Source organism: Notechis scutatus, chromosome 11, assembly GCF_049901735.1.
Source record: "Notechis scutatus isolate UNSWTSFEM ecotype Mainland chromosome 11, rNotScu1.2, whole genome shotgun sequence".
In the NCBI taxonomy this organism is placed as follows: Eukaryota; Metazoa; Chordata; class Lepidosauria; order Squamata; family Elapidae; genus Notechis; species Notechis scutatus.
In genome coordinates this window covers 13,618,478-13,646,006 of record NC_142019.1, presented here as the reverse complement: position 1 = coordinate 13,646,006, position 27,529 = coordinate 13,618,478, and the positions used below count along the sequence as shown (strand labels likewise).

At 42.9% G+C, this 27,529-nt stretch overlaps 1 protein-coding gene across 6 annotated transcripts; it reads right to left on the bottom strand.

Moving 5' to 3' along the window:
• Positions 1-422: 422 nt before the first annotated feature.
• On the bottom strand, positions 423-27,092 carry FAM174B (family with sequence similarity 174 member B). 6 transcript variants are annotated; one of them, XR_015750804.1, is made up of 3 exons: positions 26,809-26,939; positions 5,181-5,312; positions 423-1,506 (listed from the first exon to the last, which is right to left on the bottom strand). XR_015750804.1 is itself a non-coding variant. In XM_087972825.1 (3 exons), the coding sequence occupies exons 1-3, from the start codon at positions 26,691-26,693 to the stop codon at positions 1,503-1,505; spliced, it is 495 nt and encodes a 164-aa protein (XP_087828951.1). In that variant the 5' UTR covers positions 26,694-27,092; the 3' UTR covers positions 423-1,502. The 6 variants fall into 6 exon arrangements, 2 of the variants coding, with proteins under 2 accessions (XP_087828951.1, XP_087828952.1); XR_015750806.1 differs by lacking the exon at positions 26,809-26,939 and adding an exon at positions 22,530-22,548; XR_003371329.2 differs by lacking the exon at positions 26,809-26,939 and adding an exon at positions 22,081-22,099.
• Between the last annotated feature and the right edge of the window lie 437 nt (positions 27,093-27,529).

The following is a 27,529-nucleotide window of genomic DNA, read 5'->3' as shown; positions in this document are numbered from 1 at the left end:
CTCTGGTCCTGGTGACTGATCCAGATTGGCCCCTGCAATTTTGAAGGCTGCCACAGAGAAGAAGGGATGGACTTACTGTATTTTCTAAGGCACCAGAGGGCAGGACAAGAAATAACGGGTGGAAGCTTGTTAAAGAGAAATCCAACCTAGAAGTAAAGAGAACTTTTCTGATGGTGAGAACAATTAATCAGCGGATTAGCTTGCTTCCTGAAGTTGTGGGTGCTCCATCACTGGAGGTTTTCAAACATAGACTGGACAACCATTTGACCATCTCTGTGTAAGATCTCCTGCCTTGAGCAGGGGACCTCAAAGGTCTCTTCCAGCTCTATGGTCATATGTTGTAAGGTTAAATGGGCCATTTCATCGGCAGTGCTAAAGGAGCATTTGACTGTCCTGGAGAAAGAAGGAAAAAAACCACCATCTACTTTGCCTTATATTTATTTGTTAGGTATAATTAAAAGGAAAAAAACGTTCACCGCTATGAAAGGTTCAAACCAAGATGAAATGATTGGAGCTGAAGACACTCGATTTGCAGAGGTTCAGCTTTCTTAATTGCCAGTCAGTAAAAAAACCCAAAAATCCCAACATTTCTTGAGAGAAAACAGGTTGGGGAAGTTTCTGCTGGGGAGAACAGATGGGACTACTCTGGCACGAAGGCAAAACCTCTTCTTCTGAATCAGTAATCCGATTGCTAATTGCCTTGAAATGAATAAATGATGAGAGGCTATAGAAAGCAAAATAACGCATATGTAAAAAAATCAGTTCTCCCGAGGGTAGGAGGTACAGGGGATTTAATCCCTTTCTTCCTAAATTGAGTACTGTGTTTTGTTTTTTCCTGCTATCAGAATTCACCTTCTGGGGGGGGGGGGAATATAAAGTTTGCGAGAAACTCCCTGTAAAAACTTACTGTAAATTAATACAGCAGCGCACTGGTCTTCGTTAATACTGAGGCCTGAGAGCTGTCTACTGAAAGGGTTAACCGTCAAAATTCTCCCCCCCTCCAACACAAATAGGCACACAACTGTGCTGAACAATTTCAGCACAACCCAATACAAGATTCCAGTTGCACACAAGAAGAGCAAACATTTTAGCCAACTCAGAACCAATCCCAGAATGCAATCAGAATCCATCTGTCTCCTTTAATATTTTGAGCAAAGAATGTCTTGGCAGCTTCTGAATTGTTGAACGCTGGTGGCTGACCTCAGTTCTCTAATTTGCTGGTGGCATCTGAAGCTACGGTGAATCAGAAGGATTGTCTTTAGAAGGAGAAAGAAGTTCAGGAAGAAGAGGTTCTTCAATTCATCATGTCATTCATCCAGGAACGTAACAGCTGTATTTATTAGGAATGGGCCAAATGTCAAATCCGACATCCACTCTTTTCTGTTTAAACGGTCAAAATGTTATGGATCCAAAGAAGATTATTTGCCATCTTTCCTTTGTTCCAAAGTTCTTGCCTCATTTTCTACACGAGACAAAGTTCCCGAGAAGTTTGGTCAACGACCTCACCTGAGAAAACAAGAGAAAAGATATATGGCCAAATTAGCATCATTAGAAGACACACAGCATCGAACTGAGAAAGATTTTCAAGCTAGCAAGCCACCCATCAATTAAGAATGAGAACTGAGCTAGAGAGCTCATTTTGGGGATTAGATGGTTCTCCCAGGCAAATCCCCTCCAGGGATAATCCAAACTGTTTTTGGGTCAACTGAATAGAGAGAAAGTCTACTGGACACATGGTGAAACTGTTCGCACCCAAAGAGAAATAGCACCAGACTTCGTTGCGCTTGCTTGGCTCCAAGCAAATATTTGTTCAGATAGATGGATTTGTCCCAGGCTGTCTCTCTGATCGATTAAACCATGATTGTTGAAGCCAGGAACAAGTTGCTAGAGCCATAAACACTTTTATCCCCCAGTGCTTCAAATCCAAGCTTGTTTTTAACCATAGTTCTCCAGGATGGCAGGAGTGGTGTTAATTGGGTTTAAAAGAAAATCAGGGATAAAGTCCTGAAGCTCATAGATGAGCAAAGATGAAAAGGCATCTCAACCAGAAGCAAGAGAAGTCCCAGTTTTGGAGCATCCAACTTGGCTATGGGAAAGTTAGACTCAAGTCCTCCCTAACTTGAAAATGTCCCACCATCCATCTCCCAATATAGCAATTGTTAGGAAGAAGTTTTGTCACCTTTTTTCTTCTGAGGTGACTTTTTTGGCTTACAGTCTACCCTACAGCTGAGGGCTAGTACGGGTATCTCAACTTACGACCACAGCTGGGATTGGAATTTTCATTGCTAAACAAAGCAGTTGTTAACAGCAATAGCACTTAGACTTATATACCGCTTCACAGTGCTTTTACAGCCTTCTCTAAGTGTCAGCATATTGCCCCCCCCAACAATCTGGATCCTCATTTTACCCACCTCAAAAGGATAGAAGCAGGGTGGGGTTCTACTGGTTTGGACCAGTACTGTAGAAGTGGTTCTTACGATTCTGCGCAGTTTGGAGAACCAGCAAATCATGCCCTTGGCATGCTCCACCCCTCTCCGCCCACCCCTCCCTGCCCAGTCAGTCCTTATCACACATGTGTGACATCGCACACATGCCCGACATCTCTGACTGTGTTCTCCCCCACCCAGTCACCCCTTAAAGTATTTCTTTTTTTCCCCTCCCGATGATCAGCTGTTCTGGCATGCCCCTCGCTGCCTTACTGAGGCCCAGGGGTATGAGGGTGCACACCCCCTGAACTGTTTTTTGCCTTCCTGGACCCCAGGAAAACTTCCTGGGAGCAAAAATGACTCCCTTTGGCAAAAAAAATGTGTGTGTGTGTGGGGGGGGGGGTTTGCTGCAAAAAAAGAAGAAGAAGAAGAAGAAGAAGAAGCAGCCACCCAATCACATGGCCATGCCCACCTAGCCATGCCAACAGACACAGTTGTTAAAAAAATTTGAATCCCACCCCTGGATGGAAGGTTGAGTCAACCTTGAGCCTGGTGAAATTCGAACAGCCGGACTTCAGGCAGCCGGCAGTCAGCAGAAGTAGCCTGCAGTACTGCACTCTAACCACTGCGCCACCAAGGCTCTTAAGTGAGTCACATACAATTTTAAGACCTTTTGTGCCATGGTTGCTAAGTGAATCAATGCATCACGTGATTGTAAGCAAATCCAGCTTCCCCTATTGACTCTGATCACCCAATGTCAACTGGGAAGGTGACCAATGCCTGGTTTTTGATCCTGTGACCGTGGGGATGCTGCAATGGTCATAAGGGTGAAGACCAGTCATAAGTCACTTTTTTTTTTTACAATACTGTTGTAACTTCAGTGACTAAGCAGACGATTGTAAGTTAAAAGGACTACTTGTAGTCCGAGGACTAACAGAATAACAGAGTTAGAAGGGACCTTGGAGGTCTTGTAGTCCAGCCCTCTGGTCAAGCAGGAAACCCTACACCATTTCAGACAACTGATTGTCCAATCTCTCCTTCTTAAAAACCTCCAGTGATGGAGCACCCACAAACTCTGGAGGTAAAACATTCCAAGTCATTGACTAACCAAGGTCAACCTTGCCTACCTTCCTGGGCCAGATGGACAACCAGACTTCTTGCTCAAACTCTGATATTATTTCAATATTATCCTTCACCTCTCCATCATGGAAATGGCCATCTGGTGAATGGACAGCCAAGCAATGCATGCTTTGGATGCTTAGGAAGGTCACCCACTGTCAGACCCTGTGACAAGTGGCATATCTCAAAGAAGAAACAGCATGAGGCAGATGTGTAAATATACTCATGCTGCCTTCATGAGCAGAAGGGGTCCCCCCCCCCCAATGACTTGATTCCCTGTCTTTCTCCTCTGGCAGTCCTCAAGGGAAAGAATATATACGCTTAAATGCATGCCTTAAAAATACTAACATTCATAAACAATCAGCATGTCAACTCATAAAACATTTTCTATACACGTTTTCTAGTTGTCAACAGAAAGAAGGGGGGCGGGTTTCAAAGAGCAGGCGGGCAGTGTGGAATCGAAAGTACATTCTATTCATATTTTCTTCAGAAACTGATTAGATGACTGAAGCTTCTGCCTCGCAAAAATCTAATTGGAGAGCATGATTGATGACTCTTGGCTATGGACGTGTTTCGTTAGATGTTACACCCAGAGGGGTGGGGGGAAAAGCAGAATCAAGGTGACAGTGAATGACGTGTCTCAGAGTTCGCTACGCCCAGGTCATGCTGACATGTTGATTTCCAGTAAAACATTTGAAGTTTTGGGAGTGTGACTCATGATTCAATTGGAGTAACTGCCAGAATCTTGACACAGCAATTCAAAGCTGGCCAGAAATGCAGATTTTTCACTGAAAGGGGTATGTGTCAACTTCAAAACGGACCAGGCCTGCTGCAAGAACCTTGAGAGTATGAGAAGCAATGTATAAAATATTCAGCAAAACTTCTCTTATGACTATAATAGAAAGGATATATAAAGGGATCTGGGAATCCTGGCGGACAATTACTTAAATATGAGCCAGCAATGTGCTGCAGCTCCCAGAAAAGATAAATCAAGATTATGTGAAATGTTAATACTACCTTATAATGCCCTGGTAAAACCACACTTGGAATATTGCACTCAGTTTTGGTCACCATAATATAAAAAGATGTTGAGACTCTAGAAAGATTTGTGAGAAGAGCAACAAAAATGATTAGGGGCCTAGAAGCTAAAACAGATGAAGAACGGTTGCTAGAATTGGAATGTCTAGTCTAATGAAAATTATAGCATGACAATTATAGCAATCTTCCTATATTTGAGGGGCTGCCACAAAGAAGAGGGAGTCAAGCTATTCTCCAAAGCGCCTGGAGGCAAGACAAGAAGCAATGGATGAAAACTTATGCAGGAGAGAAGCAACCTAAAAAGAAGGAGAAATTTCGTGGCAATGAGAACAATTCATCAGTGGAACGGTTTGCCTTCAAAAGTTGTGGATGCTCCATCACTGGATATTCTTAAGAGGAGATCAGACAACCACTTATCTGGGTTGGTATACGTAATTGATCCTACCCTGATGCCCATCATGGGGCCTTACAGTGAATCAGATTCAAAGGGCATCTCTTTAAAGCAGCCGTGTCTTTCCTTGGGATCTTATAATAGCCCCAAAATGAAGCACCCCCAATAATCTTCAGGCTTGTGTGTCCATCCTTCTTTCTCCCTACCTATATTTTATATCAAACACTGTGGCATCTTCATCTTCATCATCCTCTTCATTTAAGGGAGCCATTTCCACCCGTTCTGCTGGAGTCGTGATAATATCATATTTGCGGGTTTTTTTATTCCTCCTCTTAGACCTAAAAGGGAAAGAAGAAAAGATTTCAGATGGCTCGCTCCAGAAAGGTTCCCAGTAACATGGCAGGATAAAAAATATAAAATTGATACAATAGAGAAAGCGCATCAATTTCGCGAACAATATCTGGGACCTGAGGAAGAACGTGAAAGTGGAGAAGATTTAAATACAAGAAGTCAGGAAGAAAACAACTCTCCGAAGAGAAAGAACTTGCACCACAGTCAGAATCTCAGAAACTTAGAGAAGATGAGGACAACAGACCAAGTACAAGAGAACCCAGAACAAGGAAAGAAACAAAAAACGGTCTACACAGACAGTAATATGAGCAGAGAAATCACCTTATTTTCAGTCAATATCAATGGTTTAAACTCAACATTAAAAAGAAAACAGTCATTTGAAAAACTTAAAAAACAAAATGCAGACATAACTTGTATACAAGAAGTACACATCATAGATAAACAGGCAATTTGGGAAAAATGTACCAATTTGGGAAAAATGTATTGGGCTCTTTCAAATCAAAGAAAAAGGGATATCGTAGTATCTATAAAAGATTGGCTGCAACACAAACAAGTACCGTGTTTCTCCAACAATACGACCTCCCCCAATAGGAAGACCCAGCATGTTTTCTAGGCATAAAATGAAATTAAGCCCCTCCCCCCAAATTTAGGCCTATTTTAAAACATGCAAAATGGGGGGAAGGGTGGGGGGACTTGCCGTTAGGAGCACCCCGCGGGCAGCAATTCCTCGCCACCAGCTGCTCCTAATGGGCGATCATGGCAGAGCACGGAGAGCTCCCTACTCCTGCCAAGCATCTTTGCGGCAGACCCAAGACCTTTGGTGCCCGCCACTGTTGATTTCCCTTCTGCCCATGCTGCCGCCGCGTTTGGAGCTGCCACTTCCACGTTTGGAGCACCGCTGCCATTTGGAGCTGCCGCTTCTGCATTTGGAGCTGCCGCTTCCGCGTTTGGAACACCATTGCTTCTTGGACCACTGCCACTGTTTGGAGTTGCCATGTCCACATTTGGAGCTGCCGCCGCGTTTGGAGCTGCCGCTTCCGCGTTTGGAGCACTGCCGCTGTTTGGAGCGCCACCGCCATTTGGAGCGCCACCGCCACTCCAAACACGGAAGCGGGAGCTCCAAACGTGGTGGCAGAATGGGCAGAAGGGAAAGCAACAGCGGCGGGTGCCAAAGGTCTTGGGTCTGCAGCAAAGGTGTTTGGTGAGAGTAGGGAGATCTCTGCGCTTCGCCATGATCAACCGTTAGGAGCGGCTGGTGGCGAGGCTGCCCATGGGGCGCTCTAGATGAGGATGCAAGGGGGGGGAATTAAGTCACCCCCGAAAAGACGGCCTAGCCATTTTTTCGGGGCTCAAAAAAATATAAGACCCAGCCTTATTTTATGAGAAACATGGTATATAAGGATGATGAAGGGAGAATGTTATTTATAGAAATAATATTAAACCAGAAAAAGATTTTGTTAGGTACAGTATATGCCCCGAATGTAAATCAAAAAGAATTCTATAATAAACTCCATCACAAGATAGTAGAAACTGAATATACAAGTGTATTTATTGTAGGAGATTTAAATGCTGTTTCAGACAAGGACAAAGACTATAAAAGCTCCAAAAAATAAATAAATAAGTAAGTAAGTAAATAAATACAGGGAGACTATTCCCATCTTCTTTTAATAACATGGTGAGGGAATTAAACTTGAAGGATGTGTGGAGAGAACTATATCCAACCAAAAAGCAATATACTTTCTTTTCCAATCCCTATCATTCTTGGTCTAGAATAGATCAGATTTGGATGGACCCAGGCTTAATGGAAATACATTGAAAATATAGAGATTTTGCCAAATGTATGGGCTGATCATAACCCTATTCAAATTAAGTGGAAAGGAAAGAGAATGATTGGAAGATGGACATTTAATAATAGTATACTAAAAGATAACGAATATATTGAAATGGTGAGAAAAGAAATAAACAAGAGAGAGTATACATCCCTTCAAAATCTCTGGGATACAACAAAAGCCTACATGAGAGGTTTAACTATTGGCTATAGTATTAAAAAGAATAAAGAAAAAAGGCAACAACAAAATGTGTGGAGAGAGAAACTTAAAGACTTAGAAGTAAGTAGACAAATTGATTTGAATAATCAAAACACTAGTAAAGAAATAGATATGGTAAAACATAAGATAAATTTAAGTATGCAGGAAGACCTGGCCCGAAAAGTTAAATTAGCAAAACAAAACTATTTTGAAAATGCAAACAAGCCAGGGAAATAGTTAATATAAAATAAAATAAAATAAGAAAAAGAACAAAGAAAAAGAACTATTGTAGCTCTCCAAGACCAAGAAGGGAAAGTATGTACCCAGGCTAAGGAAAAGAAAGATATTGCCAAAGACTTTTTTACAAATCTATACAATCAAGAAGAAGTACCAGAACAACTTATTAATCAATATTTGAAGGGAAAAAATTTACCGGAAATTATGGATGAAGAGAAATATATTTTAAATAATAAAATATCCACAGAAGAAATTAGAAAGGCAATTGGAGCCCAAAAACTAAATAAAACCCCGGGCCTGGATGGAATTCCGTCTGAATTCTATAAGGAGTTCCAAAAGTTATTGGAGGAGTTAATGACAGACCTATATAATGAAGCCTTGGATAGTGCTAATATACTAAAGTCATGGAATGAAGCATATATAACCCTTATTCACAAAGAGCAGTCAGACCAACAAAACATCCAAAATTATAGGCCAATATCACTTTTAAATGTAGATTACAAGATTTTGGCCACAATATTGGCAGAAAGATTAAACAAAATATTAAGTAGGATTATTCATACTGACCAGAATGGGTTTCTGCCATATAGACAAATGAAGATAAATACAAGAATAATTATGGATGTTTTAGAATTCTATGAAGTACACACAACTAAAACAATGGCACTGATGTTTTTAGATGCTCAGAAGGCGTTTGACAATTTGAATTGGAATTTTCTTATTAAACAACTGACAGGCATGAAATTTGGCGATTTTTTTTTAGGATTTATTAAAACAATATATAATACCCAAACTGCAAAAATATTAATAAATGGGGAAAATATAGATAATATAAGAATAAATAAGGGTGTAAGACAAGGATGCCCCTTGGCTCCCCTACTTTATATATTAGCAGAAGAGACACTACTGGTACAAATCCAACAAAATCAAGAAATCAGGGAGTTAAAAGTTAAAAAAGAGGAGTGCAAACTTCAAGCATTCGCTGACGATATGGCCTTTATAGTGGAAGATCCCTTGGAAATGACACCTATTTTGATGAAAGAAATAGAACAATATGGAAAGGTGGCAGGGTTAAAAATTAATAAAGAAAAAACAAAAGTGATAACAAAACACTGTACAAATGAACAAAAGGAAGAACTAACAAAGAGATTAGGGATACAGGTGGTAAATAAAGTAAAATATCTGGGGATATGGCTGACAGCTAGGTGCTCATCAATTAGAAAAGATAACTACGATAAATTAACAATCCAAATATTTAAAGACTTAGATAATTGGGCTAAATTACAAATAACTCTTTTAGGCCGTATTGCAATAGTAAAAATGAATATTTTGCCAAAATTGTTGTTCTTATTTCAGACGGTGCCAGTCAAGTTGGAAAAAAGCTTTTTTGAAGAACTAAATAAACATATATCCAAATTTATATGGCAGGGGAAAAAACCCAGAATAAAATATAAATTATTACAGGATGATAGAAAGAAAGGAGGCTTTGGTTTTCCAGATTTCAAAACATACTACTATGCTGCAATAGCAACCTGGCTCAAAGACTGGGTTAATTTGATAAATAAAAGGATCTTAACATTAGAGGGCTTTGATCTCCAACTTGGATGGCACACATTTATGTGGGATAGAAAGAGTAAACACCACTTGTACTTTCAAAGGCATCATATAAGGAGTGTGTTACTAACTATTTGAGAAAAGTTTAAAAAAGTACATTACTGTAAGGTTCCACTGTGGTTATCTACAATGGAGGCAGTTACACATCCAAATGTTTTAGATTTTGATAATATTGTAAGATATAAAGATCTGTTACATCAAACCGGAGAGTTTAAGGGTGGGAATCAAATACAAATTCAAGGAAAAGAGATAGCATGGTGGCCCTATGTGCAGATACAAATGCATTAAAAAAAAAAAAAGAACAATTTGGTTTTAACATGACCTACCAAGAATTAGATAAAATTTGGCATGGAGAGGAAAGGAAGTTGATTAGTAAAATATATAAATACCTATTGGATTATAAATTAAAAGAAGAAACAGTCAAGGAGTGTATGATAATTTGGGCAAAAAATGTGGGCCACAGTATTGAATTAGACAAGTGGGAACATATTTGGGAAATAAATTATAAATTAACTATGTCAGCCTCTTACAAAGAGAATCTCTATAAAATGGTGTATCATTGGTACTTGCCACCCGTGAGACTGGCTAAGATGTTCTAAACATGTGCTAAACTGTTGGAAGTGTAACTGCATCCAGGGAACATACTTCCATATGTGATGGACATGTCCATATGCTCAGAAGTTTTGGAAAAATATCAAAAATTGGATTCTAAATATAACTAAACAAGAAGTAAAACTTGAACCTGAAACCTTTTTGCTGGGTATGATAGACTCAAAAATAGAAAAAAAATATCAATATTTAATCTTGCACATTATAACGGCAGCCAGAATAAGTTATGCTCAAAATTGGAAACTGTCTATTGTCCCTTCAGAGGAGATGGTTATTAAAAAAATTCACGAGTGTGCAGAGATGGACAGCTAAACCAAATTACTAAAAAAAAAAGAAAGATAGTGAATACTACAAAGTTTGGAACTGTTGGTACAAATGATTAAAGAAAAAGCAACATTTGACAACTGAATAAGTTATGAAACTATGAAGGACATGCGTTTAATCATAAAGTATTCTGTGAAATTAAAACATTAAAAGAACGAGGAAGGTATTGTAGCAAGGTAGATCACGTCAATGTTATGGGGTAAAAGAAAAAAAGAAAAGAAAAATGTAACCAATGCTCAATACCTGCTGGAAAATGTGTATACATATTTGTTTATATGTTTGTTTGTTTCTTTTTAAATGTTTTAAATATATGAAACTTAAATAAACTTTATTTTAAACTTTATTTTTTTAAAAAGAAAAGATTTTAGATATTGTACGATACCGATGTCTGTTCAGAAAGATTGCAACCACCTCTTCAATACCACCAAGGTGCTCCAAGCTCTCAACAACCATTTGGTTGGAGATGATATTTGGGGCGGGGTAAGGAGAAGAATCACAGACTTTAGGACTTCCTGGCTTAAGACCATATGATTTACTCACTTAAACATTTTGGCCACACCCAAAATAAACAAACTAGTCTCTCTTTATCAACATATATGATCCTAGGAAAGGTCAGTTGTTTCATTTCTAAGCTGGCAATTAAAGAAACTCTCTTAAAACAGTGAGTTGGGACACAAAACATTTGTTGGATTTGCCCTAACGAACCACTGATAAACCAGACGAGCTGGGTTTTCCTAACATTATAAGCCAAAACCAATCAAAGTTATCCAAGCTTGTCATGTTGCTTGTGCATGCAACTCTAAGTTAGCTGGCTCATTAAATGCGGTACAATATCAGCACACAGCCAATGCCTGCTTTACGTTCTTACTCTTTCACAACAACAGCTTAAGAGGAGCAATATTCACTTTTCCTTCCCTTCCTTGTACATCCAGTATCTGTGGCCCAGTATCTTATTCAGCTGAGGAATCCAGCTCTTGTAATTCACGTTTATGACTGTTTAGAGTAAAATCTATTTCATGAGCCTAATTAAAAGCACGTGGCTTTATTTTTTCTGGAGAACAAAGCCACGATGCTTGGAGAAATATGTATATGTGTTCTACACTGTCCAAATCCTGCCCATCCACCCACCCAAAAAAAACCTGGAGCCATCACATTACATCAGTTTAGGAATGAAATTGCCAGTGATTAAACAGCTTGTACTCTATCAGTTGAACTGTCATTTGAATGAGCTTGTTAGATGCAAACCGCATAATGAGCTATTAAAAACCAATACAGGCTGGCAGGTGTTTAGAAAACGTTCTCAAGATTATGCTATTTATTTTAGAAAACATCCCCAGCTTCTAGTTCAAGTTTCACCATCAATAACATTAATTAAAATCACCCCTCTGTGTCTTTATTATAGATTTATTTCCTCAGTTTTGCATTGTTCTTGCCAACATGATACAGGCCTCCTTATCACAAAGACTTTGGCTCTGTTGAAAGCAGATTTATACCTCTTGAAAGAAAACAATGCTTTCTGTACCTGAATCTCCCCCGGAGGCAGGATCACACAACCCTTTCTTGGTGTATGGGACCCTTGGTTCTCTCTGAGTTTGGTGGGTTTCTTTGTAGACGTTTCATTACCAAACTAGGTAATATCATCAGTGCTGAGTAGGTGGCTGCTCTTATTTTACACACTAGTGGTTGTCCTGCCTATGTTGGTGGGAGTATACTTGATGGCTCCTTTCTTTTTTCTTTTTTTTTCTTTTTAAACAAAATTTTATTAAGTAAATTTTTAAAAACATTGGACGTGGTATGATTGTCCCGACAATCCTGTTTGTCCTACATATTATGGCATAGACTACATATTTTATATACCTATCTACATTTATATATCTGTACATTTATGCAATAGTTTCCAATTCTAATCATCCATTCTGCCCACCCTTTTCTCTTTTGATTCTAGATCAGGGGTGTCCAACCTTGGCAACTTTAAGACTTGTGGACTTCAACTCCCAGAATTGTTCTCTTTTGATTCTAGATCAGGGGTGTTCTCTTTTGATTCTAGATCAGGGGTGTTCTCTTTTGATTCTAGATCAGGGGTGTCCAACCTTGGCAACTTTAAGACTTGTGGACTTCAACTCCCAGAATTCCTCAGCCAGCTTTGCTGGCTGAGGAATTCTGGGAGTTGAAGTCCACAAGTCTTAAAGTTGCCAAGGTTGGACACCCCTGTTCTAGATCCTTCCTTTTTCCCCACCATTGATAGAATTTATCCCATACTTTATAATATTCTATCTCATCTTTATCTTTCATCTCTAAAGTTAATTTATCCATCTCAGCGCATGTCCATCATTTTCATCGGGAATTTCTTTGTCTTTCCACTTTTGAGCAAAGGTTAGTCTTGCTGCCATAATCACATGTATTATTAAATGGATCTCTTCTTTATTGTATTTTTTTTTTGTTATAATTCCAAGAAGGAAAAATTCTGGTTTATATTCCACTTTATGCCCTACCATCTCCTCAAGCCAGTTGGTAGCTCCTTTCTTGATGGGCTTCATTGCACCTTATATATTCTCCCCAAATATAATGTTTGCTTAATAAGGTAAGGTTTATGATTCGCCTGTCCAGTCATGTCTAATTCTAGGGCATGGGTCTGCAACCTTAAGCACTCGAAGAGCCATTTGGACCTGTTTCCCACAGAAAAGAAAATACCAGGAGCCACAAAACATGAGTGGGCGTGGCCAACTCAATGTCACTCCCACCCAGTCACATGACACACACCCCAGCCATGCCTAGGGGCTGATGCTAACAACCATGTAGCCTGCATGTTCCAGGCTCCCATGGCTGAGAAGTTCTTAGCCCATAATTTACAAACACTAAAGTCAATCCCACAATTTTTCCATTCCTGCACATTTAAAAGGTGTTTTTAAGAGGGTAATTCTATATCATCTCCTCTTTCTCACCTCCTCTTTGGCACTTCTCCATGTTCAATTTCGCTAACCGATTTCAACTTTTTTTTATTTATTTAGCATATGGCAGCTACAGAGGCTGTGCAATCACTGATATACAAATTTAGTTTAAATAAAGCATGTGGACAGAGATGAGATGAGATGAGATGGATGGATGGATGGATGGATGATGGATGGAGATGATAGATGATAGATGATAGATGATAGATGATAGATGATAGATGACAGACAGATGAGACAATACAATATATGAGATAATATATTAAATTACGATAAAACCACAATAAAATCACCATAATATGGATCCATAGAATTACAATGGAATAGATGTTATAATTCTGTATCTAAGGAAGCTAACCATCTCACTGCTTCTGGTGTGGTCATCTCAGGTGCCTTGAAATTTCCTGAGGAGACAAACTTCTTAAACTCACCAATCTTAACTGACCGTGTGTCACACTCAGTTTCACAATTCCTTATAGTCAGGCTGCACCAGATGAAGCATGAATCTTCCAGCTTTGAGTTTGCTCTGCTTTGCACATACCATCTTCCACTACTAAAATGAGCATCAAATGAGCATTTGAAATATGTTCTATTCAGCAGCCCAAAGGGTGCCCAAGGTACATTGTAAAAGTTCCTCCTGGGGGAAAAATGGCTTTTGGAGGGAAAGCAATTCCAGAAGATCTTAGAAGAGATTGGCAATCCAAGTATTCCTTGTTCTGATGAAATACTGAATCATTCCTGGGGTGCATGGATCCTTTCTTTGTGCACCTTGCATTGTCCAGTGCAAAAATCTAGCCAGAATTCCTAGCCAGCATTGTAAAAAGAGCACATCTGGAAGACATAATGCTGTAGAAGTTGGGCCAGTTAGAAACTGGAACTTTCAATCCTTTTGCAGACAGTATTAATCTCAGATGGCTTTTTGTTTAAAGTGGAGATGTGATAACACTCCTATTGATTTTTGAGGACATTATTACTCATGCAACCTTTGTTCTGGGTTTATTTAAACATCTGGCACTCGGCACCTGTGGCTTGCCTTTGTGAATTTCAAATATTTACTCAACTTAACCCGGGTTGACTCACTGCCAAGGAATCGGGTTGCCAACACCCCTTCACGGTCACTTTTGTGGTGGCTTAACAGTCCACTTTTGAAGGGCACAAATCATCAGAAACTAACTTCTGCAGGTGGTTAAATGCACAGATCAAGTCCCAAGATACATTTATTTCCTGCCTATTCACTATGATCATCATCATCATCATCATCTTTTAATGACCGCATGAACCCTTGCGGGGTGGAGTTTGGGCAATTGAATGAAGCAAGCAGAGCATTTTACTGGCCGGATACCCTTCCTGTCGCCAATGTTGAGTTTTTTTCCCAGCAGATATATTCTCATTGTGCCCAGAGAGAGAAACATCTGCCGCTACCTAGGATTGAACTCACAGCCTCCTGATTGTGAGGCGAGAGCTCCCCATCTAAGGCCACTGCACCACTCTACCCTGCCAATTCACTATGGTGAGATTAATATGGTGGGATAGTTACAGTGCACCGGTAAGCCCATACTTGGAATACTGGTTCCAGTTTTGGTCAACACGATACAAAAAAAGATGTTGAGACTCTAGAAAGAGCGCAGAAGTAAACACAGATAGCTGAGGCTTCATTTAACTTTTTTAAAAACACATACAGTAAATTTTACAATACCAGTTGTAGATTTCTCCAGCATGGAGCAAACTCAAACAGAAGCAGACATGTTACAGGTTCAGAGCAGAGCTCTAGTTTTCAGCAAGCAAGTTAGTTTCTCTTTCACTCTAGAGCTGAGCACAGAACAGAGATAAACCATGCCCAGATTCTCTCTTAAATTTCAGCCCTCATTGGCTGACTTCGTTATTAATCTCTATTCCAGTTCATGAATATACTCTGACAAGGACTATCTGTACTATTCCAGCAAATGGCCGTCCCAGTCTCTTCTTAAAAGCCTCCAGTGACGGAGCACCCACAACTTCCTCTTTCCATTTCCCCACCCTCCAGAGTCAGAGCTAAAGAAGCTTCTTGGATGAGAGCGAAACATCTTCAAAGCAAAACCAGAAAGTCCAGTTGCCTCTTGAAAAAAAAAAAAAACACCTTTGGGACAACTTCTGGAGGTCAGCCATTCAACTGATTCATTGTTCTAACTGTCAGGAAATTTCTCCTTATTTCAAAGTTGGTTGATTTGTTTCCTCGACTCATTTCCCTCCATTGCTTCTTTTTTTCCCCCCAATAATTTTTATTGTTCTTTTTCACCTTTTACACATCTTAACGTTAATATTAATAGTACTGTGCCATCATTATTATATAAACCAATCTCATATAAATATCTACATTTATATACATTCACATATGTTTATCTATAATTTTCTTATCTCCGTTATCCTTATTTCTATTGTTCAACCATTTACACCAATTGTCCCAAATTTCGTAATACTCCAACTTTTCTTTATCTCTTAATTTTAACATCAATTTATCAATTTCAGCACCATCTACAATTTTTTGAATTACTAATTCCTCTGGGGAGGGTGTAATATTTTGTTTCCAACATTGTGCGAATACTATCCTTGTTGCTGTCAATATATGTAATAAAATATGTTTTTCCTATATTTCCCTTTAATTATTCCCAACAAGAACAATTCCAGTGTAAACTGTATCTGATCTTCCACTATTTCTTGTCACCAACTCCATATTTTAGTCCGGTATTTTTTCCTTGATTCGTTTTCCCTCCATTGCTTCTTGTTCCACCTTCAGAACCTCGCAATAACAGCACATGAAGGAGCTTCGTGCAAAAACTGTGAGAGGAGCATATGTGGGCTGCTGCCCTTCCGATTTTGTAAATATTATTATTTTTTGCTTCATTTTAAAATGCAGTTGAGGCCATGAACCAACCTTCCACCACTCCAGCTGCTTTGGTGAAAGTGCACCGTCACATGGCCAGCAGCTGAGTTTCCTCATCTGAGCATTGGCTTCAACCAGTTAGTTCTGCAGGCTGATCTTGAGCTGGAGATCTATTTTTAGACAAGTAGCCTAAAGGAGAAACGGATCAATGCTCAACCCTCCCCATTCAACAACAGATCCAAACATGAGACCTCTCTTGGAGGCCAGCTGACGATAGCGTCTCTTGGGGAGATAATATCTAGAGTTTGATGTTTGCAGAATGAACCCTCAGTGCTGAAAATAGTATCCCCTCCCACCTTAAGGCAAAGATTTCTAGCATCCTGAAAACTGCAGGATGGTGCTAGTTTTTGCCCAGGGACAAGATGACAACAGATTAACAGAGTTGGAAGGGACCTTGTAGGTCGTTTAGTCCAACCCACCACCCAAGCAGGAGACCCTACACCATTTCTTACAGATGGCAGTCCAGTCTCTTCTTGAAAGCCTCCAGTGATGAAGCTCCCACAACTTCTGAAGGCAACTTCCGTTCCTTCAATTGATTGTTCTCACTGTCAGAAAATTCTTCCTTATTTCCAGTTGAATCTCCCCTTGACCAGTTTTCATCCATTATTCCTTGTCTGGCCTTCAAGTGCTTTGGAAAATAGCTTGACCCCCTTCTCCTTTCTGTGGCAGCCCCTCAAATATTGGAAGATGCTCTCATGTCTCCCTGGTCCTTCTCTTCACTAGACTAGCCATGCCCAGTTCCTGTAACCGTTCTTCAAATGAGAAGCTGATCAGAAGATGCTTCAAACAAAGCTGCAGGCAGACTTGTTTGTTCGTTGGTTTTTAAACATTCAGTTGTGTCCGACTCACGGTGACCTTGTAGGCAAGTGCCCTCCGTGCAACCCTGTCAATCAGAGCCTCTTTCAATTGTTGTGTGTTCAACTTTGCATCAGATCTGATGTTATTGCGCCAGCCCCTTCTTCTTTGTCCACTAACCATTCCTAGCATCGTTGCCTTCTCTGATGAATTCAAACCAGGCAGGAGAAGGGAGAAAATGTTACCAGTGAGAATGACCAAGGCAGAATATGCTTCTTAAAATATCCCAAGCTGGTCTACAAAGCTGACTGTCAAAAAAGTAGAAAGATAGGAAGTAACATTGCTTTTTTTAAGCCCGAGGCAAAACTAACAACAAACACGACAAGAAGTAATGGCTACTACAGCGGAAAGATTTTGAAGATGAGGGAGAAAGAGAAGAAGAGAAGAGAAAATCCTTCAGCAACCTTGATAACCAAATGGATTATTTTAAACCGGACACATTTTTTTCAGCCTGTCTACCTTGCTGGGAAGTTTTTACTGTGTAGAAAAACAGAAGGAAAGAGTACAAACTACAGAATGGAATGGAATGGAACAGAAGACAATAACAGAGTTGGGAGGGACCTTGGAGGTCTTCTAGTCCAACCCCCTGCTTAGGCAAGAAACCTTATACTATTTCAGAAAATGGTTGCCCAATCTCTTCTTAAAAACTTCCAGTGTTGGCGCATTCACCACTTCTGGAGGCAAGTTGTAGACACTGGTTAATTGTTCTAACTGTCAGGAAATTCCTCCTTAGTTCTAGGTTGCTTCTCTCCTTGATTAGTTTCCACCCTTTGCTTCTTGTCCTGCCCTCAGGTGCTTTGGAGAATAGCTTGACTCCCTCTTCTTTGTGGCAACCCCTGAGATATCAGAAGCTATCAATGTCACCCACTACTCCTCCTTTTCATTAAACTAGACATACCCAGTTCCAGCAACCACTCTTCATGTTTCAGCCTCCACTCCCCTAATCATCTCTGTTGCTCTTTTCTGCACTCTTTCTAGAGTCTCAACACCATTGTGGCGACCAAAACGAGATGCAGAATTCCAAGTGTGGCCTTACCAAGGCTTGTTTGAAGAAAGACAGGATATGCTTCTATTCAAGGGTGGGCTGCTGGGGGTTCGCAGGGGTTCAGGAGAACCCCTAAGATTCTGCACAGTTCAGAGAACCCCCAAATCCCACTCCTGTCTGGCCCCAACCACCTCACCCCCCCCCCAGGAGTCCCCATGTGGCCTGTTTTGGATGCGGGTAAGTGCAGGGCGCACACGGAGGCAAAGAGAGGGCAAAAAACGGGCCTCCTGGAAGTTTGGGAAAGCCGGAAATGGGCCTGTTCCCAGCTTCCAGAGAGCCTCCGGAACCTGGGGAGGCCATTTTCACCCTCCCAGAGACTTGAGGGAAGCATCTGGAGCCCGAGGAGGGAAAAATGCCCCCCCCCCGCCTGCCGTGGTACAGGAGGCTGACTAAGCCACACCCACCATGGCCACACCCACCCAGCCACTGGGCAGAGAACCTTTGCTTAAGATTTTTGAAGCGACACCCCTACTTCTATTACACCATACACAATTAAACAAGCTGCAATACAGTTAGTCGTTCAATTACAACTATTCCTTTAGCAGCTGTTCGAAGTTACAAGAGCCCTGAAAAAAGTAACTTACAATTGGTCCTCACACTTCCCCAGCCCCATGGTCACATGATCCCCATGGTCACATGGTCAAAATTCAGACACTTGTGTTTATAACGGTTGCAGAGTTCTGAAGTCATGTGATCACCATTGGTGACCCTCCCCCCAACAAAGCCAGAAGTGGAGGGAGCTGGACTCACTGAATAAACCCATACTTCACTTAACAACCTTGGCAGAAGGGTTGTAAAATTGGGCCCAACTTACTTAACTTCTGCCTTGCTTAGCGGCAGAAATTCTGCTCCCAATTATGGTCATAAGTCAAGGAGTATCTGTAGTGAAATTGTCTATTTTGTCTCTCAATCATCCAGGTCCTGGTTATCCCAAGGGTGTTTTTCCAAAAAGCAACTGCACTTTCTTGGATTTTTCCTTTGAAAACATTTCGCTTCTCATCCAAGAAGCTTCTTCAGTTCTGATTGAAGTGAAGAAGCTTCTTGGATGAGAAGCAAAATATTTTCGAGGAAAAAAAAACCAAGAAAATCCAGATGCCTGTTGCAAAAACACCTTTGGGATTGTGCTGTAGTTGATCAAATAATTAATTTCACAGTGCCCTTCATTAACTGGATCAATTTCTAAGCATGTCATGTGCCCCTCCCTGCCTTCCCGGGTCCTTTATTTTTTGCTTTTCCCCAAATGCTGCTTGGTGCAAAAGGAAGAAAATTAGGCTAACTCCCTCCTAGGAAAACAGATCTGCTTGCAAAACTTGTGGCTGCAGTTCAGCCACCCGCCTTGCGAATAAACCACCCGAAATTTTGTTGGGAAATCAACAAGAAGTTGTTGTTTTTTTCAAAAGGAACAACAGAGTACTTGGACGCCAAGACAGATTATTTTGCAAGAACTTAAGCCCCTCGGGAACCACGAAGGGCTTGTAATAATAATCAGCGATAGCAATTAAGGTAATCCTTGACTTAGGACCACAAGGGATTGTACGATGTTACACTCACCTCTCTCCTAGAACAATGAAATATCCTAGGACAGTGGTCTCCAACCGGTGGGCTGGGGACCACTGGTGGTCCATGAGAAAATGTGGGTAGTCCGCAGAGAAATGTCACCCCCAAAGCAATCAATCCAGGCTGTGTGGGAACACAAGGCTTACGTCGCTTGCATTGCGAATAACACAAGGTAGTGAGGGGGAGGGGGAAAGGGTGGAGGGAGGGAACTTGTCCCACGCACCCCACGCGCCTGGCCTGGCCACTGGGCTGCTTCTTTCCGCTTCTTTCTTCTTCAGCTTTTGGCTGCACGCAAGAAAAGCAGCCAAAGTCTTTCTTTCTCTCCCCCAAACTCTACCAGAAATGAGTCTTTGGGACCCTGCAAGGCCTCCTGCTCTAAGAGGCTGTACTGGCAAAGACTCATTTCTGGTGGAGTTTGGGGGAGAGAAAGAAAGACTTCGGCTGCTTCTGCTGTTTTCCTTGCATGAAGCCCAAAGTCTTTGTCCACCTGTCCCCAACTTGGAAGCAAACTCAGAATACCCTCACCCCCATTTGCTATCTGTCTATCACCTCTCTCTGTCTCCGTCTCTCTCTCTGTCTCTCTCTCTCTCTCTCTCTCTGAGAACAGAGCTGAAGCTGGTATCCTGCAATCCCAAATAAAGAATGATAGATCGGTAATAAAATGGGTTGGAGAATTTTCCCGCAGACTTTTTTAGGGGATTTTCCCAGGGTCTCTGGTCGGTGGGATTTAAAATTATGAATTTGGTGGTTCCTCAGGTCCAAAAGGTTGGCGATCCCTGTCCTAGCAAATATTAAAAAGGCAGAATATTTCCCTTAAAAAGAGTAGAAATTTAGAAGCAGAAATTCATCTCAGAAGTATAAACTCAGCCCCTCCACCTTTGCTAATGGGCCATTACTCTGGCCTAGGCCAGCTTATTTTACATAACAAAGATCTCCAGGTAGAGTTATAGGAATTGCCTAAAGCCCTTTCATTACCTCATCATCCAGCAAGGCTCAACCAAGCCTGGAACTCAGGACAGCCTACAGAGTTTCCCCTGCATGGCCCCATGGGAGTCTGACAACCAATCAGAATACAAACTCAAATTCAAATCCCAACACAGGGTATATAAGGGACTCTGAGCATCTTGGCCCACCCTTCTTTTCCTCCACCCAACACCTTGAAGCATGTGATCGTCCTTTTCACTTTGGAGCTCCAAGCCAGGTGGTCCTGTCCATCATTAAACCATCTTTCCAAACAAGCCTCCATGTTTCCCCACTTGGAACTGAACCCAGAAGGATATTTCTTCTAACAGAAGCCCACATTTTCTCTCGTTGAGGGAGACATTTGTGAAATGATTTGGGTGACCCGTTTTACGATCTTTCTTGCCACCGTGGTTAAGTGAATCGCTGCAGTTGATAAGTTAGTCACCTGGTTGTTAAGTGAATCCGGCTTTCCCCCACTGACTCTGCTTGTCAGAAGGTCGCAAAAGGGGATCACGTGACCCCAACCGTCATAAATATAAGTCAGTTGCCAAACATCTGAATTTGATCACATGACTATGGGAACACTGCAATGGTTGTAAGGGTTGAAAGGAGTCACAAGTCACTTTTTCCAGTGCCGTTGTAACTTTGAACGGTAACTCAATGAACTGTTGTATGTCGAAGGCTACCTGTAATTAATTTCTGTCAGATAAAGGAGAACTCAGCTACAAGCTAGGTAATTTCTCCCTTCTTATACCTTCCTTCTTATACCTGGCCATCAGGGGTGGGATACGACAGGGTTAACTACCGGTTCAGGATTTTCGAGCTTCTCTGCAGGCTGCGAGACGCACGCCTGTAAATCGTCATCAGCACGCTGCGTGTCGAGAAGCAGCCTTTGAAACCGCCCTCTTTTCCTGCTTTTTTAACTGCAGCTGTGCCTCGTTCGGCAGCTGAGGTTGAAAAAGCAGGAAATAAAGGTCAGGTAAGAGCCCGGGTGGGCAGGTGGACAAAAACATCAGCAGACATAGAACCGGTTCTATGTCTGCTGCTCTTCAGAGCTACCGGTTCTACAGAGGTGGACAGAACCGGTAGAAACCCACCCCTGCTGGCCATCCTGAAAATGGAACAAAACCAGGGCTGGGCTGCTGGGGTTCAGGAGAGCCCCTAGCTAAGATTCTGTGCAGTTCAGAGAACCCCCAAATTTCACTCCTGTCTGTCCCTGCCCACCCCTCCCCTCCCAGGAGTCCCCATGCGACCCATTTTGGATGCAGCGAAGTGCAGGGCGCACATGGAGACTCGGGGAGGGCAAAAAACAGGCCTCCCGGAAGTTCGGGAAGGCCGGAAATGGTCCCGTTTCCAGCTTCCAGAGAGGCTCAAGGAAAGCCTCCAGAGCCCGGGAAGGCGAAAACGCCCCCTCCCCTGCCATAGTGCAGGAGGCCGACTAGGCCACGCCCACCATGGCCACGCCCACCCAGCAACCAGGCAGAGAACCTTATGCTAAGATTTTTGAAACCCACCCCCGGACATGAATATTACAACTCTACGCTTATCTACCTGGGTATAAATTCTAAATAAAACAAATGAACACACACAGACACACAAACACACTACAACAAGAACAAAGAACATAGAACAAAGAATAACAGGGTCGGAAGGGACCTTAGAGGTCTTCTAGTCCAACTTCATGATCAAGCAGGAGACTTTATCCTATTCTGGACAAAATGGCTGTTCACTCTCTTCTTAAAAACCTCCAGCGATGGAGAATATTTCACTTCTGGGTTACCTTGTCCTTTTTTCCTCTCCAGTCCAACCTGACACGTGAATGAATCAGAACGGGAAAAACAGGTTTTCAGAGATCTATCGAGGCTTTTCAACATGCTTATTTGACTTCTGCCAGAAGCACCCAGCTTTTTCCTCCGAAAAATTTCCTCAATCCAAAAACCAGTTTTCCCTAAAGCTCTGCCTACCCAAAAACCTTCTGTTCAGGAAAGACCTAGGAGATATTTCCAGATAGATTTCCAAAAGAGATCAGAGCGGCTTCCTGTAAACAAGAAATTTAATACCCCAGAAGCCAAACAAGGCTGACGTGACCTTTCCCCATTCATTACCTCTTCAAGCATCAGAGCCTATGTCCGTCAGTCAGTGGTAGCCAGTGCCCGTTTGCCGGGAGAAAGCCACACAAACAGTTCCCGATTCTAACACGTTCACACCAGGAAACTAACCCGGTTATGCAATCAACCCGTATTATAAACTGATCAAAATAGGAATAAACTAATCGAAACACAGAATAAACTAATCAAAAGCATTGGGTGTTCAGAATTCTTAAATCTACAAAGGAACAAACGGCAGCTTGTAATCCATCTGGTGAAGCACGCTGTGTGAACCCTAAAACTTACATATCAGGCAGTCCTCGACTTACAAGAATTCATTTAGTGACATTTATTTACGATGGCCCTGAAAAAAAGTGACTTACGACCGTTTTTCACGCTTACGACCATTACAGCACCGTTGCAGTCACGCGATCAAAATTCAGACGCTTGGCAACTGACTCATATTTATGACGCTTGCAATGTCCTGGGGACCTTCTGACAAGCAAAGTCAATGGGGAAACCAGATTTTCTTAACAACCATGTCACTAACTTAACCACCACACTTAACAAATGTGACAAGAAAGGTCATAAAATGAGGCGTTTCACTTAGCAGCAGAAATGTTAGGCTCAATTGTGGTCATAAGTCCAGGACTACCTGTATTCCCATTTAAAAGAGCTGAAGAGCAGAAAGAGCTGTGGAAAAACTACTTTGGGCACTTGGGAGCAAATGTTGCCAGTCCTGGTTTTACACAGCTAACGCACCTGACTTGCCTTTAATCATCCCGATTTGGGGAAAATCTATGTCACCCCTTATCAAAACAGCTTCCCTTATGTGCAGCCAGAATCTGAAAGTAACATTTAACACAGCATAGGACTTAAGCAAAATGGTTCGGATGAGATCTGCGTATGTGGGGCTGATTGGGGTAGACTGCACGGTTTGACACCGAAAGATAATTTTATTATCATCGTTTATCTATATCATAAATTATTGTATTACATTCCAATTTCATTTTAAATGGTACTTTATCCAATTCCATTTTACATTGCTTTTATCAACTTTTAGTAATAATTTGTTTCTGCACTTCGAGGTGGCCCAGGGGGCTAATCAAATCAATCAATACATGTAAAATGTAAGTGTAACCCACAATGTAAATGCTTCTAAGGGAAGCGGTGAAAGCTGGAAGCTGTTAGGCAGCTGATGAAAACAGCCTTTCTCAATTGACATCTTGCAGATGTGCTGGGATAAGAACTCCCAGAATCCCAAGCTTTGGTGACAAGGAGATGTCGACAACTGCTGTCCCAGCACATTGGAGACTGCCAGATGGCAGAAGGTGGGATTAAGACGTGCTTTCATAGAGAGACTTTAAGCAGGGTGCTTATACAGGTAGTTCTTGACGTATGGCTGGTTGCTAAGTAACTGTTCAAACAACAGACACTGCCCCCCCCCAAAAAAAGCTACCTATGACCTGATTTTGAAACTACAAAGATACTCCTGCAGTCCTGTTATCCCATTGACAACTGGCTCAGCTTTATAGCTGTTTGCAGCATCCTGCAGGCACCTGGCTGATTTTTGAGGGGTTATTATTATTTCCCAATTTCCAGTGTTTACTTCCATTGTCAGGCAAAATATGCCCCCTGGATAAAATGGGGGAATATTTGCTTAGCAACCACACTCTGTTCGCTTAGCAACCATCACAAAAAGGCATAAAATCAGATCCAGTCCGATGGTGACTTGCTTAATGATTGCAATGACTTACGGCTGCAACGCCAGGCTCAATTACCATACATACTACCGGTATGTGGTTCCCTTTTTAAATATACACTCACACACACCTTTAACTCTGTACTGATTTCTGGTAACTGCTTTCATCAGTCCCTGCAGCTTTTATTGGCAAGATTTTTGAAGGAGCCTTTGCTACTTGCATTGCCTTCTTCTTCCTAGGACCAAGAACTGGTCCAGCACCACCTAGCTGGCTTTGTGCTCAAGGTGAAACTAGAATTCACCGTCACCTGGTTTCTAGCCTAGTGCCTTAACCACAATACTACACTGGCTCCAGCTACAAGGAACGAGTTTGTCGTGCAGTTGAATAGAGAAGACGACTAAATAAAAGCAAGGATTGGCGCCCTGGTGGCTGATGTCAGAGCAATCCCGAACTCAGCACTTGAAAAGTTAACCCTTCTTGCCATTTGCATCACCAACATCTTCCTAGAGCCGTGGTGGCGCAGTGGTTAGAGTGCAGTACTGCAGGCTACTTCTGCTGACTGCCGGCTGCCTGCAATTTGGCAGTTCAAATCTCACCAGACTCAAGGTTGACTCAGCCTCTCATCCTTCCAAGTTGGGTAAAATTAGGACCCAGATTGTTGGGGGCAATAGGCTGACTCTGTAAACTGCTTTAGAGAGGGCTGTAAAAGCACTGTGAAGTGGTATATAAGTCTAAGTGCTCTTCCTTCCTCCCCCCCCCCTCCTTCCTTCCTTCCTGGTGGTTAGAATGCAGTATTGCAAGCTAACTCTGCCCACTGTGAGCACTTCAATCCTGACTGGCTCAAGGTTGACTCAGCCTTCCATCCTTCCGAGGACCCAGATGGTTGGGGGCGATGGGCTGACTCTGTAAACTGCTTAGAGAGGGCTGCAAAGCAACGTGAATCAGTATATAAGTCTAAGTGCTATTGCTATTGCTATCCATTAGCTCAGGTCCCCGTTAATATCAAGCAGCAAAAGTCCTGAAGTGTTTCTTCCCTTACAGAAAAATATCCTGTTCAGAGGGGAAGTAAGGAGGTTTTTCCTTCCTGAAAAGTCACATTTTGTTCATGAGTGCTGTGCCTGCGGTGGGGGAGGGCTCACACACTCCATTGTGCTTGAGCCTGGGCGAAGCAGCTCCGTTTTAATCCAGAAAGCCTTGCTTTAAATCTCCCCGCCTCACCATGAAACCATCGGCTGTTGGCAGCTGTTCTCAAGCCTCTTCATAAGCAAGAAAGGGAGAACAATCTGCAACATGCAAGGTTCCCGCTTCTGAATTTTGCAGAGGGGTGGGAAGCCCCTCTCAAAAAGAATGAAATATTTCCGATTTAGGCCAATGCCAACAGAACAAAGCAAGGTTAAAAAGTCAGGATAAGGGAAAGGCACAGGCTTAAGGTCTTAAGCAACTGCTCTTTTAGATTCTCAAGCCTCTTATGTCAAGAAGATATACCAGCCTGCCTTACAAGACTGGACAGCGTTATTAGACAGCATTAGACAGTAGTATATTGGGGGGGGAGGCATGAGGAAAATAATTCCTTACATAAGAATTCCATATCATCCTTACAGCCCAGATGGGCCTCAATGCAAAGAGACAGGCTGAGAATATTCAAACACAAACTGGGTTTAATCCTTATTTCTTCTCCACCGGGAAGGCAGAGGAACCCCTGGCCTCTCTTGTCAGGTTGTGGTGGGGTTTAGGAAGGTAAGGGGTGGGCAGCGCTTCTAACCCACCCACTCACTCCAACAAGATAGAAATACACCTTCCAGTTACCTCCCCTTTATTCAAACACAAACTGGGTTTAATCCCTATTTCTTCTCCACCAGGAAGGCAGAGGAACCCCTGGCCTCTCGTGTCAGGTTGTGGTGGGGTTTAGGAAGGTAAGGGGTGGGCAGCGCTTCTAACCCACCCACCCACCCACCCACTGCAACAGGATAAAAGCCCACCTTCCCTTCACCTCCCCTTCACCTGCCCCAGGAGTGGGGTGGGTTAGAGGGCCGGGGAAAGGGCTCAGCTGCTTTAAGGGGCCCAGGAGCGAAAGGTTGGCGGGCAGTGTGGGACCCTCGCGCCCCTTCCTCCCGCCGCACCTGAGGACGCGGAACAGCAAGCAGGCCATCAGACAGACGCTGGCCGCGCAGGCTCCGACGACAGCGGCCTTGAGCGCCGGCAGATCGCGCAGCATCGCCAGGACCGGGTTGCGCTGCTGGGCACCGCCGCCGCCGCCGCTGTGATTCCCGACGGAAGGCGGCGGCGGAGGAGGAGGAGGCGTCGAGGCGGCGGCCACTTTCTGGGGCTCGCGGGAGTCGCCCTTACTGGGGCTGCTGCTGCTGCTGCTGGCGTTCCTGGCAGCGGCGAGAGGGAGGGAGGCGGGCAGCGGGGCCAGGGCGAGCAAGGCGGCGGGCAGGATGGCGAGCAGGAGACAGGCTCGCTCAGCCGGCCGCTGCATGGTGGTGCCGGGCAGGGAGGGCGCGCACGATCCGCGCGCGAGAGGATCGCGGGGGCTTCTTCTTCTTCTTCTTCTTCTTCCTCCTCCTCCTCCTCTTCCTCCTTCTTCTTTCCACCTGCCAAGGCAGCGCTCTCCGCTTCGGCTCCTGCGCTCCGAGCCGGATCAGCCGAGCGAGCGAGCGAGCGGCGGGGAGGAGCTGAGCTTCAGTGGGGAAGGGAAAGGAAAGGAAAGGAAGGGGAGGGAGGGAACGGTGGGTAGGCAGCAGCTGGCCCGGGGCCGGGCCTCGGCAGCGGCAGGCAGGCTGGCGGTGACAGCTGCTCCGAAGGCTCCCTAGCCTCTGGCCCCGTGCAGAAAGCCTCTGCGCTTCCAATAAGGGAGGGTATTTGTAGCTCGGGGTTGCAATGACTCTGGGCTTGCTTGTTTTCCATGCAGATGGCGTTACTTAGTGTCGGTAATGAGACGCCTGCAAAAAAACAAGAAGGCCATCCCTGGAGACTTTCGAGAAAAGGCCGTCTGTCAGAAATGGTGTAGGGTCTCCTGCTTGGGTGGCAGGGTTGGACTAGATGACTTAGGTCAGGGGTCTCCAACCTTGGCAACTTTAAGACTTGTGGACTTCAACTCCCAGAATTCTGGGAGTTGAAGTCCACAAGTCTTAAAGTTTCCAAGGTTGGAGACCCCTGACCTAGAAGATCCCTTCCAATTCTGCTAATCTATTAAATCTGTCAAAAGTGCAAAGAAGAACAACTAAGATGGTTAAAGAAAGGCCTGGAAACTAAAACATACAAAAATGGTTGCAGCGGGATTTGTGTTCGGCCAGTGTAGAGAAAAGTAGGGGG